Source organism: Numenius arquata, chromosome 18 (genome assembly GCF_964106895.1).
Source record: "Numenius arquata chromosome 18, bNumArq3.hap1.1, whole genome shotgun sequence".
NCBI classification, from domain to species: Eukaryota; Metazoa; Chordata; class Aves; order Charadriiformes; family Scolopacidae; genus Numenius; species Numenius arquata.
The window spans coordinates 9,920,154-9,937,686 of NC_133593.1; the positions used below are offsets into that span (position 1 = coordinate 9,920,154).

The 17,533-nt window shown below is 44.6% G+C and overlaps 1 protein-coding gene across 4 annotated transcripts in view; it reads right to left on the reverse strand.

Moving 5' to 3' along the window:
* The window catches only part of BCAS3 (BCAS3 microtubule associated cell migration factor), a 361,152-nt gene that overhangs the window by 19,814 nt on the left and 323,805 nt on the right, over positions 1–17,533 (reverse strand). For all 4 annotated transcript variants that reach the window (XM_074160469.1, XM_074160472.1, XM_074160470.1 and 1 more), the window contains one exon: positions 4,018–4,185. In XM_074160469.1, the coding sequence (XP_074016570.1) occupies positions 4,018–4,185 (168 nt within the window). The remainder of the gene's footprint in view (positions 1–4,017; positions 4,186–17,533) is intronic.

The following is a 17,533-nucleotide window of genomic DNA, read 5'->3' on the forward strand; positions in this document are numbered from 1 at the left end:
TCTGCTGAAGGAAACCACATCAGCATCACGTCCTCAGCCTGGGGAGGACAGGCAGAGAGGACCAGGAGGATCTGTCTCCTGGGGTTCCTAGGCTTGGTCCCCTATTATACACTACTTTTCAATAGGAATGGCCAAAAATGAGTTTGAAAGCTCAAGAAATGTACTTGTTGAAGGAATACATAAATCAGAGGAATTTCCTGATTACAGTATTTTTGGAAGGAAAGATTTCTAGCCCAGGCTGGCAATTTCTGCATGTCCAGTTTGAGTGGAATATTGTCAGAGACTTGCCTCCTGAAAGCAGTTTCATAAATCACAATACTAGCTTTTATTTTTTTTTTTCTTTTTTAGTTTTGAGAATGCAATGTGAAGCTCCAGCACATACTCAGAAACTACACTGCAAATGTAAATACTGTAGCCACTTGAAAACAAAGCTTTGCAAGCAGAAGAGGTCACTGACCGCTAACATTTTGTGAGTAGACCTTCTTTTTTTCTTTTTCAGTGAGAGTTTGACAGAAACTGAAACAGCAAAAACATCTTTTTGCATCTTTGCCAATTTACGCCTTCTTTGGAATTAAATGTGTATCTAGGCTGACAGCTTATGTACAGCAGACTCCACTTAAGATAGACATGGGTCGTCTGGATAATTGGATAACAAGGAGAAAAGCTGGTTTCCCAATCAAGTCAACTAGCTGGATGACTGGAGTTATCATTTAGGTCACAAGGAAAGTAGATTTTTGGGGGGGTCATTTTCCAGACCTGGTTCTTCTCCCATCCACCGTCAGACAGCCCTTGGCAACTAGCTGGAGTCAGAGATGGAGAAGACCCATTGGGCCATCTAATTCCCCTTCCTTGCAAATGCCAGATTATTCTTCATGGTTTTTGGCATCCTCCAGTTTGATGTTTCCTGTATAACCAATCTCTGGGTCATTTCTGCCTCAGCCAGTAGCCAGGACCATCGAATCAGCGAGGTTGGTAAGAAACAAAGACACTGTTGAGTATCTGCTCCCCAAAGAGGTCTGTGCACCACGAGCATGCGTTTCCTCTGCCCTACCGCAGCACATCAGCCCTGATTACTATATAAATCTACGTGTCAGCTATGTCCTAACAGTTAAGGCATTAAAAGAATCTATTTATCTCTTGCCATTAAGTGCATGTCAGGACCAGTTGAGCACTTGATAAAGTCTCACTGTCCACCCTATGGCCCATTTTGTCCACGCCACGGACCCGAGCACTGCACATGCTCTTATCTTCACACTCAGAGCGAGAAATTTTTGTTAATTCATGTTTCAGTGCAAATAAGATTTTGCCACTTTCATTAAATCCCTATAAAGTGTATTTAAGAACCAAAGAGAATCCAAGCAGCACAAAGAGGGACTTAAGGCATGCATAACATAAAGGCATGCATAAGTTAAAATAAGTAATTTTAGGATTATTAGAAAGATTAGAAAGAAGTTTATAACTTCCATAATTTTTAGTCCAATGCAGAAATATAAACACTGTCTTTGGAACCAGTACCAACGCATAAATCAACTACCAACAAGCAAATTTACGGTGTCCTTCTCTGCTGATATCATTTCATTGAGGTGATGGGAGAAACTGGACGTGAGTGGGCAGCAGAGAATCCAAGGAAAAAAACCTGAATGTATTTCAAAGATAATTCAGTTCAGCCTAGGTTTGTTAAGATGTAAGTGGTTCGGGAACAAGCGAAAACTATGCTACCAACTGCTGTGAGCCAACAAAGACACCTCTTCTTTGAAGCAAGGGTAATGTACCTCCCAACTTATCTTTCCCCATTTATTAACCAGCAGAGAGATGTGAGCACTTTACCGTGCTCCACAGCTTGACAAACGGCTGGCAAGCAGCCTGCTGTGTGCGCAGCCACGCGTGGCTAGTGAGCACTACCCGACTCCCTGGGCAAGTGCCGTTTTCCAGGTATCGCCTGAGCAGGGGAGAACTTTTTATAGCCATCTGGTAAGAAGAGCTCAAGAGCCGTTAGGGGATGGAAGTGGAAAGGGCACGGGAGTTCACAGCCTTATCACTAGGTTTTCTCCGCCGCACTGAGTCACCACATGCCCAGCTCCTGAGAATAAAGTCCGTTAGCGGTAGAGAGAATCCCACGACAGGCAGGAAAACATAGAGCATAATGACAGCAAGAGGAGGGTGGTGGGATGGGGTGAGTTGGGTCAATACTCGTGTTAGTCACTACTGCCAATTATATTTGCTGCTTTCAGATGGCATCTTACACTCATTAGAAAGACTTATGTGTCTGGAGTAAAAGCAACGAGAAATCTCTTTGGATGAATTTTAGCTCAGTGATGGCACCTCTATAAACAGTTCCTTTCTGTCTTCGCACCTGTGAGCCTAATCTTATGCTGAAGAAGTTGGCACCCACTGCTATCAGCTGGTTTTGGTGAAAATGGAAGGAAAATAGAGACCTCTGTCTCTGGCAAAGTTCTCGGTTTACAGTATAATATAACGTCAAGTCTCTGGGGCAGTCAGTCACCTTAACTTGTCTAGATGGCTTCAGCTTTCAGAGAAGGTGTTCCCCTCACCTTCCCCCTAACGTACACAGCCTGAGGGGAGCTGACCCATTACTGGAAGTGGACACCATCCCAAAGTTCACTCTGATCACAGTGTGGGTCAATAAGTGATGAAATATGTGCCTTTGTCCATTTTCACAGCCTGTTTTTCCACTTTCACAGCCCTTTACAGACATGAGCTGATTAAACTCCACACCAGCAATGTGAGGGATCTCCATCCTCATTGCAGTGGTGGAGCACTGGAGCCATAGACACATTAAGTGTCTCATCCAAGGCAACAAGCTGGTGAGGATTTGCTCCAGATCTGTAACTGTGACCCACCCTTAGTGTCCAACCAACTCTTCCTGTTAATGCCAAATCTTAAACCATCCCTTGACTCCATCGTTTTCAAGATGGAAATCAGAGGAAAGACAGTTTGAAAGGCGTCAGGTTGGGCTATGAAGAGTGCTTCTGCACCACTCAGCAGCTTGGTTATTGCTATCTGTACCTACATACAAGGGCTTAAATTCTGCTTCTTTGCAACCTCTTCCTCCTCCTCCTCCAGACGGTGGGAGGTGGCAGTAGTGTGGTGACCTCCCCGTGGGCTACGTGCTCAGTAACGACCCACCTGCAAAGCAGGGGATGAGCAATATGTGAGGGCAACAGCAGAAGGCAGAGACAGCTTCTGCTCTACGCAGCCTTTCTGTAATGTCCATAGCTTGGAACACCCATACGTTTCTGCTAGAGCTCATCTTTGTCTCCCTTCCCAGGCAAGTTTCCAGAAGAGTGACAAGCAAGCTGGCAGCTGATGTTAGAAGCCACCGTTCCTATTAGCTGCTGGTCACAACACACATGGTGCACGGATCAAAGATGGGCCTGGTCCTTCTAATGGAGGGCATTTTTTAAAAAAGTGAAAATTAATGGAGACAATAAACCCGCAATAATTGCGCTTTAACATTTCTAAGCGTCTCCTACCACCAGGCCCCTTCTGAGCAGCATAATCTCTGACGTGCCATTCCATTTACTTAAACAGATGAGATAATTTATCAATATAATGGACACTGATGAAGATGGATTAATTTGGATTACAGAACCAGCGCTTCGCAGTGGCTCTATTCAGGACACCAAATGAGGATGCGTGTGATTATGACATTGTTTGGAGCAGGGTGGGCAAGGGCAGCGATCCACACAGAGACCGGGATGCTCCCGAGTTGGCAGGGGAGGGAGGAGAGCCCTTGTCACAGCTGTACGGGAAGGAAGCCTCAAGCCCCATATTTTGCTTCAAGTTACTTTAGGCTTCTCAGACTATGTTTATGTGATCTACCACTGTTTTTTTTTTTATAAATGACTTCTCTCATACTAAGTGAGTTCCCCATAAAAGTTAATTAATAAGAGAGGTAGTGGACAGAGAAAAGGAAAAGCAAAATTTAAAAAAGAAAAATAAAAATCACCATTGGGTGAGATGTACGTGATCTCTGATCACACCTCTTCTTTGTACCTGTTCCTGATCCCACTATGTCCCTGCTGGGAGATTCGCACATCGCGTCGGCCAGGCGCTCCCGAAGGCCCTCTTCAGTGTGCTCCATGGAAGACATGTGGCGGAGACCGAAGTTCTCGGGCCAGCTCCCACACACCTCCAGCAAGGTCACGCTCCGGTCGAAGGCACCTTCAACAAACAACAGGCAGATGTTTGGGAGACCCCGGGACCAAACCACTTCCATACATATTATTTATTGCATTGGGAAGAAAGAAGCCCTTGCGTTTTTGAGTTCCTGAAAAGCTAATTTTAGCACATTAGTTAAAATGTTGGTGTTAACAGCACAGCGGGAGCAAGCAGAGCCCTAAGCACCGAACAGCTTTGACCCAGCAGCTGCAAGTAAAAAGGTTAAATGAAAAATACAGACCCAATTCTGGTCTCACACCAGTAAGAGTCAGAAAATCAGCATAATGACACCGAGGTAAATAACATGTAGTGTTAAAAACCTGTATATATGTTATTAAGCACGTTAGACAACTAGAAATTATTTTTAAAGTTGATTTGTCTGCTCTGGGCTGCTGTTGAGCACCCTTCCCCTTCGTCTCAGACAATGGAAACAGTCAAGTCATTTTGTCTTTGCTAATGTGTAAAAACTTTAGCTAAAATCCCTTTCTCTTGAGCAGAAAAGTGCAACAGTATGATATACCGATGAGGAAAGCGCCGCTTGCCTTCTGCCTTGTGTTTGAAGTAAGTCTACTGAAGGCAAAAAGCAAGCCCTTCTTTCAGCCTGGGGTATCTGTGCATTTTCTCTGTTCCTGCACTGTGAAATTTTCCGCCAAACCTGAGCTAACAGAGACTCTTTCACCAGCAGCCCTTTACTGAAGATGCTGGCTATTGTGACGGAGCGCACGTACCTACAAAAGATACTTAAAATAATTCCTTAACTTGCAGTTATTACCTCATTCACAACAGCGTATGATGTTCTGCTGAACGCAAAGATTAGATTCCGAATTCAAGATCACTTCAAAGTACAAATTAAAATTATTCTACTTTATTATACAGCAAGTCTTCTGCGAAGGCTTACTTAAATCATTCCCACTTGGAACAAGATTACAGTTATGCTTTGTTGCTTCAAGCACATACCATTTACTCAACTATTAGGTAACTGAATATGCAGCATTTATTGTGCCTGGTTTCTGCCAGCCTACCGAGGGGAAAAAATGCAAATGCCAATGCTCCTCAAAGTTAAAAGTACATGAAACACGTCCTTGTTATCAGGCCTTTGGTTTTCCCCTTTGATCAGCCGTCAGAAACTATCTACACTTGTAGCCTGTGACTGTACAGCTTCACAGCACACTCCCTGCCACTGACAGGTGGTAATAGAAAGGGTGAGAGACCAAGCCCCGCGGCAGGCGTCCCTTCCTCTGATAACGTCCAAAGTACCGGGTGATAACCGTTAGTAAACACTCGGGCAGCCGGTTAATCCATACATCAGCAAAGAGGGGCAGATAATTTTGAACTCTAATGGCATGGACAAAAGCACCAGGGCTGGCATTCAGGGATTTATATGGGCTGCAATGGTGACTTCTGGCTCCTGAATTTCATCGGCGCGCACAACTTTGATTTATCTCTCTGCCTGGCTGCAGAGTAGATTCCTGGCACTAGAAAACCATCAACACTAAAATGGACCTCTACAAAATGGGACCGTGGCTCTTATGTGATACATGCACTTGAACTCTGGATGAATCCCAGAGAGGAGGAATGACCAAATATTTCAACTTTTTAATGGGTCTTTGGATTTATAAGGTTACTCCAGTCCACTAATTTGTTTTAAAGCAAGGGTTCCTGAAGCTTGTTTGAGAAAATGCAGCGAGGAGGCGAAGCAATTTCGACGATGATTAAGTCTCTGCAACATTTCCATGTTGTCAGCTATCCTAACTGCAGGAGGAAAAGCAAAATTTGATCTCTTTTTGAAGCTTCTTTTTTCAATTCATCCTTCTGGGGTTTCACACGACCCCGAGACCCCCACTCTGCACATACTCCAAGATCCCAGTTGTTTTCGATGGGGCCATTCATGTACCCAGACAGCTAGTGGGGGCTTTTAAATCTGTATCCCAAAACCCCAGGGTGGCAGCAGGGAGATGATGAGCTCCCACAGGGTTGCAGGGACGTGCCAGAGATGAGAAATCTCTTCTTTACTGGTGTCTGCTCTTATTCCGAAAGTGAGAAATGGGAGCATTTCTGCTCCTATAAGCAGACATATGAATAATAAGGCAAATGGCTTTTGAAGCTCTGCCAAGATGCCTGCATGCGTGTACCGGGAGAAACTTCATAGAGTGCCGGGCTCTGGCTCCTGAGATACTTGAGTGAGAGCAAAGGAGACAAGTGCAGCGTTACCCCTGCAATCAGGGCCAAGAGCTGCCAAAACTTCTTAGCAGCAACGTGTGAGGTTGCAAGTGTTAATGTAAATGCAGGTTAGAGGGATTAACGGCACAGAAAGTTTTCTTGTAAAAAAAACTGTAAGGCTGGTGAAGGTCTGGTTTTATCTTTCCTCCCTCTTCGCTCCTTTCCCATGTTAGGAGTTCACATCTGGGATTATGATTCATGTCCAGGCATCCAGCTATGATTCACCAGCCACCACTGCACCCCGCGGGCGATCACCCTGCCCACGAGGAACGGGGCAGAGGAGGTCTGGGCACAGGCATCGGCTTGGCGTTGCAGTGGAGTCCACGAATTCCTCCTTATTTCAATATACACATTGATGAAATGGGTTCCACGTGAAGCTAAACATGCAGATGCGTGACCGCGGTTACTCAGTGAGGGTAGAAAATGGGAACAGGCAGGTCCTCTCCTACCATAATGCCCTGGATCTGTCCCTCTTTGATGTGAAAAGAAGCTCTTTCAGGAAAAAACAAGACCAATTGTCATGGACTTTCCTTCTCTTCTTGCCATTGCATCAGCAGACAGCAAATGTATTAAAGTAAAATATTTTTTTTCAAGGCAGAATTAAGTCCTGGGTATTTTTCACCCTGGAAAATCCTTCTGTGAAGAGCATGAAATGGCAGATGGGCTGGTTGCTCCCCAGGAGCCTTTGGGGTGCTTTGCCCCTACGTACATCGTTACCAACGGCACACGAGCTAATGGCATTAAACTTACACTGATAGCAGCTAACCATATCTCTGCTATTTATTAAATTGTAATCTCTTTCTGGCTGCCTTGCTCTCCCCTTTTCAATCCTAGTATCTCGGTTGATAACGTATCGAATTCCCCATCGTCGGCCAGAGAGAAGTTTACAAATAAACCTCAGTGGAGTGTCCTGCTCTCCAAATCCCCCAAACCCGCAGCCAGAATGTAACTGCAGACCCAACGTGGCTGAGAAAGCTCCTGCTGATTCAAGGGATTACCCAAGGGCTGAGGGAAGGCAGGCGTCACCCTGAGCCTTTACTGACACACCGCCGAAATCCTACTGACAGCCACCAGTATCGGAGCTCCACGTGCGAAGCCCAGCCTTTCTTCTGTCCCCCAGACCCGATACAGCTCTGATGGTGGAACAGGCTGCACCTACAAGGAGCAATTCACTTAGTAACGACTCAAGACAGAAGCAAATTACTAGTGAAATCCTGGTGAAAACTCATTAAATCACTGAAAAAAAATCCCATCGACTTAAAATTGTGTCAATATTTCATCCTATCGCGTGGTGCTTTCAAGCTAGCGGAACGTTTACTTCTCCCCTTATTTACCCAAGATGAAACTGGGTGGAAATTAAGACCATCAGGCTCCTTTGTATGATGCCCAAGCACCGTCCTGGATCCCCTGCACTCCAAATAAAAAACAACTCCGAATCAAACCAAATGGAACAAGCAGAAACCTTGGCTTGAACATCTAGGTTAAAAAGTGCTTTGTTTTGCAGTCCCAGCGTGTTTAGCTTTACACCGCCCCAAACACTCCAAGCTAATTCTGCTCTACATGCAGGATTTTCCTATTAAAACTTTAATTTTCTCCTGATACCCATCTCCCACTTCTGTCTTTCCACTGACATTTGCCTCCTACAAGAAGTGCCCTTTACTCACGCTGCTGCTGGACGGAGCAGAATCAGGCCCCTCCCATCTTTCTGCTTAATGTTTCTCACATTTTATTAATGGCAAAGGTTTCTGTTATTACTCAGATCGAATTGCCTTGCTTAGAAGCACAGGATTTGTCTTTTGCATTGCAATTGTTTCAAGGCTTTTAATATAAAAAGAAAGTAAATTCTACAGAAGGAAAAAAAAAACCAACAACCAAACCTTGGAAACGTCCTTTCATTTCACAGCCCTATCCACCAAGAGCGAGAAAACCAGAGCAGCTTATTTTCTTCTCTGAAATATCTAGTAGTAAAAAGTCTTTTCACAAAATATTTTAATGTTTCTAGCTTGTTATTTTTCTAAGTCAAAATAGCTAAGCTAAATCTTTCACCATAGCCCTTTAATTCAAAAGCCAGGGGAAATTTTTTTCATTAAACCTCTGGACGGCTTTGTTTAAAATATGAAATCAAGTAGCTCCATTTCCTGTCTTCTAAGGAACAGTAAATCAAAAAGACTACGTTCTCCAAAAATACAGTAATGGTTCTATTAAAGAGCTTGACAGTTTTGAGCCTCACCTTGCATATTGCAACATACGTGTGAGCAAAAATAACACGAGTAAATAGGAGAGGAAATGACCTGCCAATTTTAACCGATAAAAGATGCATCCTTCTCATGAAAGGGATGGGGGCTCGACCCCCGGGGATGGCAGACCCTGGGGAGCGACCAAGACAGTCCTGGAGGGAGAAGAGGGGCTGCCCATCACCAAGTCCTGGGTTTTTCTGGGCCCTTCCAGAGCAGGAGCGGACTTTGAAGGGAGTCCCGATCCGCTCGGCTCCGGAGGCACCGGGAATGGCAGTGTGAGCGTGACAGAGCTGCCCAGAACCGCCTGGGCCGGGAGGGAGAATCCCACGGGCATGTGAGGAACCAGGGCACGGAACCTCCTTGCCCAAAGTAGTGAGTCAAATTGTAACATACTCCGTTTAAATATTAATGGCTGAACTTTCCTACGGGGTTTGCCAATTCACTTCCACGCCGTAACTTTGTTACTCCAGGGGGGAACGCCACAAAGAACCAGCCCGCAGAACCTGAACAACTGTTTTTTTTGGGAAAAAAAAAAAATAATGAAGTACCTGTGCAAATACCTCATTTAAGTGTGGAGGAAGTGTGGAAAGATCTCCCCGATCCGCCCCGAATCTGACTTTTGAACACGTGCCCGTGTGCTGCTGACCCTCTCCCGTGCACATCAACTTGTGTGTGTGACAGACTCTGCAACAACTTGCCGAATCAAGGTGTGAGTGTTAATTACTGCCTTTGGAAAACCATGGCAGGAGCTACAGCCTTCGCGAGTAACTCCATTTCCCTGTCATCTTCCCTCCCACGGAGTTTCTTTTTTTTTTTTTTTCCAGAATTGCTCGCAGTTCTGCTATAAACAGGACATTACTCACCAGCTCTGTATCCTGTGAGTGCATTTAATTAATGGAGACTTCAGTCGGGGTGCCCAGTCCCACAGGCAACGAACACTTTCAAATCCCTTTGAACTTTTGGCTAAGCGAGGCTGAGAGGTTCCTGCGTCCCTCCTCAGCACTACAGACTTGTAAACAAAAATACTGTTTATTCCTCTGTCATTATTTCTAAATGAGTTTTAAGCAAACACGCAGCTGCCGGGAGGAGCGAGCCCGGCGGTGGGGTGGCCCCCGGAGCCCCCCGTGCCCAGCGGGGATGAAGGTGGATACTCGGGCAGGAGGTTGCCCAGCTGTTGCCCACGTCCGATGGGACAGTGGCCACAGGCTCCCGCTGCCCAGCTCGGGACACTGGGATGGATGGCAACGTTGAGGATCACAGCGGTACAAGCTCCGCAGGTCCTCGGGGACCATCTCGCCCTCCTCCTCCTCCTCCCCATCACCCCCACAACTGCTGTCTCCTCCAGCCCTGCACAAGGGGTTAACCATGGGCTCAGGAGAAGCGTTTGGGATGATTAGGAACACAGCCAGCCATCACAGCCATCCCAAAGGCTTTCAAATGGGAGCGAGGCTGCAATTTTCAGAGCTGGAGCAGTGAGATATTTTTATAAATACATAAATCTTTTCAAGGAAAAACAAATATAGAAGAAAGAATGTAAACATTATTGTAAAATGCATAATAAAATGTCTGTTGTTTGTTAATTTTGCCCCTTATTATCCAGTCTATCTGTACCACCGATGTTGAAACATTTGCCTTTTTTTTTTTTAAACTCCCTTATTCATTTAAAAATAGTTTCCTGCATGTTATATGAATAAGCAAAACCTAAGGTCCTAAATCCAGGAGAATTTTGAAGTATGAAACCCATGGTCTATGGGAACTATGTTTTCATTAATCAAAGTAGATGTTTCTAAAGCCATCAGATTTATCATGACTGGATTTCATATGTGAAACCCAATATACACACAGACATACACTGCTTGTCCTTTTGGATTAGTTCTGACCTTTTACTCTCCTTTCTGAAGGATCTGCCTTTCCTCAGAGCAAGGCTGCCCTGTTTTACCACTCCAGCAGCCAAAGGAGCCTTGACAAAGTACGTTTTCAACTCTCCGCTTTCTGTGTCTGAGTACGAGTCTGGGTTAAGGTCAAAACATAAATGATTAAGTATATTTATTAAACCCTGCCTTCGCCTCGAATGCTCCCCGCGACTCTGTTATATGCCATCCAAGCTGCAGTTTCACACCAGCCAGCTGGTAGTACACCTGGCCACCAAACGAGGGACCCGAGTGTCACCGCGGCACCGATGCCGAGCCCTGGGCTGGGGAAAGCTGAGGGAAGCCCCCCCCCAGAGCCCCCCGAGCATCGCCGAGGGCTCCTGCAGCCCTGGCCGAGCTCCTGGCTTCCCCAGAGGCTCGGAGGTTAGCAAAAGGACAGAGGAGAGAGACGGGATGGTTTAAAAACCGGAGGCAGGATGTGACATCCATCCAAAGCAGGACTTAGAAGATAAAATGCGAAAAATCTGCATTTGGTGTCATTGGGGGAATTTATGCCGCGGTTTTGCAGTACCAGAAGCACAGGACTTTGTCATCTTGCTTTAAAGAGTGAAGCAGGGGCCTTACTCGGGCACAGGCTGCAGGCACCCACGGGGAAGGGACAACTCATCTACAGCCCAAGGAATATTTTCGAGGGCATCGAAAAATAAGATGAGTGTATTTCTGCAATACTGGATGCAATTTATTTAGCGGTCTAAAAGCAAAGAGAGATGGAAACTACAATATAACTGGATGCTATTACGATTTTAAAAACAAAATACCCCTTTGTAATAAAATTAATTTCCGAGGAAAAAAAGCTTTCCCCCCCCTTGAACAGCAAGATTCTTGCATATTTTAACTCTTTACAGCTTTGCAAAATCAGAACGCCTGGAAAAAATCAGGAATGCTATGATCAGCCCCAAGCCCCCTCAGAGATTAACATTTCTTTACATTTAATCCTGACATAAAGTAGAGTGTCCTGAAGAACAGAGAGTTGTGCGCAAGTGGGGGCAGTTGGGGTGGGTGCGCGTTACCAGGTATGACTCTGCAGAGCAGAAAAACTTCACCTGATGCTCTTTCAACCTCCAGGTCTGGAAATTTCATTAAAAAAGGATTCACAACAGATCTTCAGCACTTTTTAGTTTTCACAAAGTTGGAAGTGTTTTCTTGTGGTATTCACATACTTATAATTCTCAGTCCTGGTTAAAATTAGAAAATCCAGTAACTTTTTTTCCTCCTAGTAAAATTTCCCACTCTCTGAAGATCTATGACTTAGTTTAGCCTACAATAAGATGATTATTGAGATTTTCAACAATGCCTGGGAAATTTAAACACACAATGAATTCCATTAAATCTCAGTGGAGGCTTTTTAAGATGAGTCTTCATTTTGTTTTACTTCTCATCTGAATAAAAGCCGCAATTTTATGATGCTGAAGCCTTTGTACTGGCTTCACTGGGAAAAGCTGGGTAAGACGCAGGAAGGACACATCTGGTATTTCTGTGACACCACATAATGATGCTTATTTGCTTATTCCTTTATATGCTAAGTCCTTTCTGAACTCTTTGGAAGAGGTCTGCAGGCATACCCTGTCTTAGTGAGCTCACTTTGTGAGGCAGAAATATGCCAATTCCACCAGAGGGACTTGAATAATATCTTACTTCCCTTAAGAAAACAGCAAGATTTATCTTGCTTATTATCAATCTCGTGGCATGTGCAAATGCACACACATATATATACATACAAAGAACACATAACGGATTATAAAAGGCTCATATTTACCCACAAGTAAGGAAAGATCTGACAACTCATCAGGGTTTTCTGGATAACTAAGATCTTATGTTACACTTTGAGACAAAAGTGTGGATTTGTCATACTGCTTGAGAATTAGTGGTAACTGTTGGAGCCAAGGAATTTAATTCTGATTGTTTCATTTGAATTAAAAAAAATTTAGTGTTGAAAAAACATTGGAACTGTGCTATATACTAATATATCACTCAAATTGTAATAGGAGACACTTTCTTGTGTAATAGGAACAGTGAGTGTAATGCTTGGAAAAGGCCAAGTTCATGGTGGGTACAGTTTCTCCCCAGGTGAATGGTAGGGAAAACCCTATCTCAAACCCGCTGCAAAGGAGGGGTGAAGAATTCCCTACCCCAGACCAGCCTGGATGGAGCTGCAGAGCTGGGGTGAATGTGGCCCAACACACTCCCCTAAACCCTGCCCCAAACCCTGCCCGAGCATCCTTACCGTCCTCCCTCTCAGCAGAGCGAGTCCAACAGAGACAGAGATTTCCGCTGGGCTGTGGGTAACTTGTTCTTTATAAGTAATATGCACACAGAGAAGTGTTCACAGACAAGGGGAGATAAAGAGGCTATTTCTTATCGCCTATGAGAAAGTTCGCAGGAAAGAATCTGTAGGAAAGCGGCCGAGCAACCATCGAAGCTCCGGAAATGTGAAATTTGGTTTATATCACTAGCAACCAGTTAAGAACGAAACTGAAATATTTTTTGCATTATAAGAGCAAATATTTCTCTGGTCTCGTATCACCTTTTCCAGATGAAACATTTCACAACCCAGCCGACATATAAACAGAAACCAAAATATTTTCCTAAGGTGCATCACTAATCCCACTCGGGGCCTCTAACTTGTAATTTATTTGTCTTACCTCACTATGAGATAATGTACGTGTTGGTTCCAAGCTACTGTCTAATAAGTACTTGTACACAGGATAAATAAATCTCACTTGCAAACACAAGGCACTCGCTGGGTGTTCAGAAGGGGCTGGGAGGGTGATTTCTATTTTCCTGCTCAGCATGTGCCCGGCTCCTGCCATCCCCAAGCTGCAAAGCCACCTACAGCCTTCCTAAGCACAAGGCATCTGCGGTTTCCAAGTCATTCATAAGAATTAGCATATTTGAGTCATTTACTGCAGAGGTTTCCATGTTGGTAACATAACTCCTTGCTGTAGACCTACACTGTAACCGGCTTTTCCTTAGGGAATAACAGAGGAGCGACAACCTTCTTGTGACACTTTCCGTAGCAAATCTCACTGTGTTAACATTCAATTTATTAGGGTTACATCTAATATTATGCACACAGCCTGCGGTAATCACAACTTCTCTACAAGTTTTTCCCAAACAGCAGGAGATGGATTCAGGTATTAAACCAAAATGACGGAAACGTTTGTGTTCGGGGCGGCTGAGCGGCTGCTCCGAGGATACAGCACCATTAACCATCAGGAACTGGTTTGGAAACTTACTCTTGCCACTTATTAATTGAGTGACCAAGATCAGGGAATGCAGCAGAGATTACAAAACATACCTACAAGGGCCAAAATTGAGGCAAAATGAATTATCAGAGTTTTATTGCTTACACTGAAACATCAAGGTTTAAGTAACTGACCCAAGGGCAACTCTATGCAGGGTTGCCTAGAAAAAATCTTCTATCTGAGGACACCCCAGTACAATGGCACACCTTCCTAGAAGCTAGGAAAACATGGATGGGACTTCCAGAGCCACCGAGTCCTGCCCTGGCCAGGCAGAAGGTCCCAGATGCCCTTCCATCAGCTCTGGGCACTGTGGAAATTGCCTACTCAAAGCCTGTAGATCCCTCCAAGGACATTAAGAAAATGTGTTTCTTCAAGGACTGGAGAGAAATGTGAAATTTTATGTGTAGAAAATAATAAAGATTAAAAAAAAACAACCAACCCTTAAACTTGTTTCCTTGTAAGCCTTCCAAGTCAGGGAAGATAAATTCTTTTGGCCTGATTCTGAATTCATTAAAAGCCCGTGCCAAGTTGCACAAGCTAGTTATCTAAGCTCCAGCAAGGACTGGACCTCTGAAGCACTGAAATCTCTGGTCCCAAGCCAGCTTAAGCATATACTTAACTTTAAGCATGCACACAGCCACAGTGACTTCAATGGTAGTATATATACGCTGAAAGTTAAGTGTGTGCTTAAGTGTGCTGCTGGAGCGGGGCCAGGGGACCCGGTGACTCGCCGTAGCAAGGTCTGATCTCCTCCCAAACCCTGTCCACAGGAGGGATTTTGCTCCAGCCAGACAGGCTTTGGAAAGGCCAGGCAGGACCCAGCTGGTCAGGAGCCAGCAGACCCGTCCTCGCTGCCTGAAGTTTTCCTCCGCGTGCATTGAGGAGGTTTTGCCCTTGTCACTTACGTTATCCATCAGACATCTGGTGGCTGGATAAGGCAGAGCGACGTTGCAAGGTGAGATGATGGAGTGAAAAAATTATTGCAAGTGGCATGTCCTAGCCTAAGGCTTTCGGTCATTTAACTCATCTCACTCTCATCCTCGGCTAAGACTGTACTGAAAGGGCAGGAGATTTACCCTTCTACGTGCCTCGTGTTTGCACTTGGCAATTTGCAGTAGCAACTCCAACAACTCCAAATGCAAACAGGAGTTAGGCAAAGAAGGCTCACCATTTACAGCTAAAAGCAGAGCTTCCAGGAATAAGCAAGAACTACTTAAAAAAAAGCCATACAAGGACTTCTAGTGCCATGAATAACACTACCACTTTTTTACTTGACAATGACCTCGTGTCACAGAAATCATCAAAGGTGACTAGAAGGGTGCGCCTATAGGGCATTATTCTCACAGGCTAAAAGTCAAATTAAAATCTTTCTTACCAGTGCCCTTGGAATTTCTTTGTCCTCTCCCATCATACCACTGCCTACAAGAAACGTTTTTCAATAAAGGGCAGATGACCATTTGTGCCCGGGTTAAAGTCTGCTGCCAGATGCTCAGTGAAACTCCTTGACTTCAGATGAACAAGGCTGTTCCAGAAGCCACCCAAAGCCCGAAGCGATCAGTTACACAGAGAGGGATGAAGGAGGAGCTTCGGTGTCTGGAAGCCCAAATCACCATGCCCAAATCCTTGCCTGACCCCACAGGCCCTGTCCCTGTCTGGCAGATTTCCCTGGATCCAGGAAGAACAACCCCAGTTTTCCCAGCACCTTTTCTCCTTCCCAGCACACCCCTAAACCCTCCTGTGAAACCACCTCCGTATGAACAGTCTGATGACTATAACCACGCTGCTTGCTGAGGCACGATGGATTCTGCGAGCTGCAGACTACCATTCTTGTGGACCATAAATATTCCACTGAAATCATAGCTTGTACATATCTGAAAGGATAAACCTGCTACTAATAACTACGAATCAAATGAGAAGATTCCAATTTTTATGCCAGAAAGCTAACAAAAATCTTCAGTGTGTTATAAACATGTATCTATCATTATAAACTAAGTTCAGCATGTAAAAATCCAAAGATGGAGTTTATTGTCTTTAGTGGCTGAGAAATGACAAGTGTGTTTGGTTGAAAAGGAATTTAGCAAGAAGTAGTTCTGTACAAGAACCAAAATCCGTCTTAAAAAAAAGAAAATCACTGCTGACAGTTTTACAGTAGAATTAAGCTGCTGTGAACTTTCAGAAGTGGGGCTAATCACAAGTTTCTGAGGAATTTAATATGGAAAAGAAATCTGATTATTAGGGAGATTCCTGTAGCTCAGGTAGAACCTGCTCCTACACCTTTTCCAGTGTAAAATTATGAGCGAAACCAGTGACGTTTTGCAGAGGGGACTGCTGTCTGACAGCCTGCTGAACCGCCTCCTGTTTGTCAGCAGAGTGATGCTCCGCGAGCCCACGGGAGCAACCACTGTCCCACCTTTGTGTCCCAACGATCTTCCCATCAGAGCGAAGCCATCTGCAAGTAGGCTTGGCACAAAGTGTCGGGAGGAAAAACTTGCTTTAAAAGCACAGAGAAGCAAATCCAAGGAGGTGAGCAAGCGGGTGTCAAGTACCAATGAAGATATGAGATGGATGCATCGGGTCTGATGATGTGGCTGTGTAAATACATGTAGAAGTATTCCCTACAGTGGGCAAGCTGAAAGGTGGAAGCTGTCCAAAGGGAATCTCTGAAAAACCCTGGACAGCAGCAAAAAAATGTGACAAAACCCTTGCCAAATGTTTTAGTGCTCTGCTGAAAGATCAAGGTGGAAGGAGCCTCTGCACTGGAAGCCTTGGAACAAAGACAGACTTTCCTGGAACAGAGCGCGTAACTGTTCAAACACCAACCCATCATCTCAGTTGTGAACCGAAGAAACTACAATAATAATTCTATAGAGAGAGAAGAAAAAGGAAAGGGTGAGAAAGGAAGTAAAACCTTTTGCTAATTCCAGGTACAATGACCTCCCTATCTGCAGATTAACTTAAATCAAGGAAAGTGAAAAAAAAAGTGGGACATGAGATGAAGTAAAGAAAACATTTCTAAGCATAGTAAGTGGCCAGATTGGAAATGAATTCTAGGAGAAGAAACTTTTCCTAAGCACGCAAGTATTACCTTTGATACATTAACAGGTCAACAGAGGCACGAGTAGTTTCATAACATGGAGAATAGATTCAAAAGGTATGTTAGGGCACGTTCAAAGCACCGAGGGGAACGGTGCAGCAGCTCTGGTGTCTATCAAGCCCTGTTTATAGATGTTCCTGCTAGCTGAGGCAAGGTTTGGGAACATGGATCATAACACCATTTTTATATCCTATAAAAGTACACTGCGAAGTGATGAGAAATGTGGATTGTTGAGTAGTGCCAGGCAAGTCCATTACAAAGAAGGAGAGCGCTTTTTCGTGAGGCTTTTTACAATGCAAAGAGTAATTCTTTGCTTGCCGTGAAAAAAAAGTTGGGAACCCTCCAAAGCATATGTTTCACAAATCTCCAAAAAGTGGAAAACAAGATTCCAAGAGGAGAAGTGTAGGAGGTGCAGTGTGAGAACAGAAGTTGGGGACAAGCTTCCTGCGTGTCCCGCGTTGGGGACAGATGGGGCAGGGATGAGCCCAGCACCTCTGCTCGCATGCTTAAAGTCTGCTCCTTCCCCAAGCTGTTTGTCTCAGAGCTGATCTTAGGGCAGGATTTGGGACTGCATGGGATGCTGGTCATCCTCCCTGTAATTACAGCAGTTTTTGTTAAACTGCA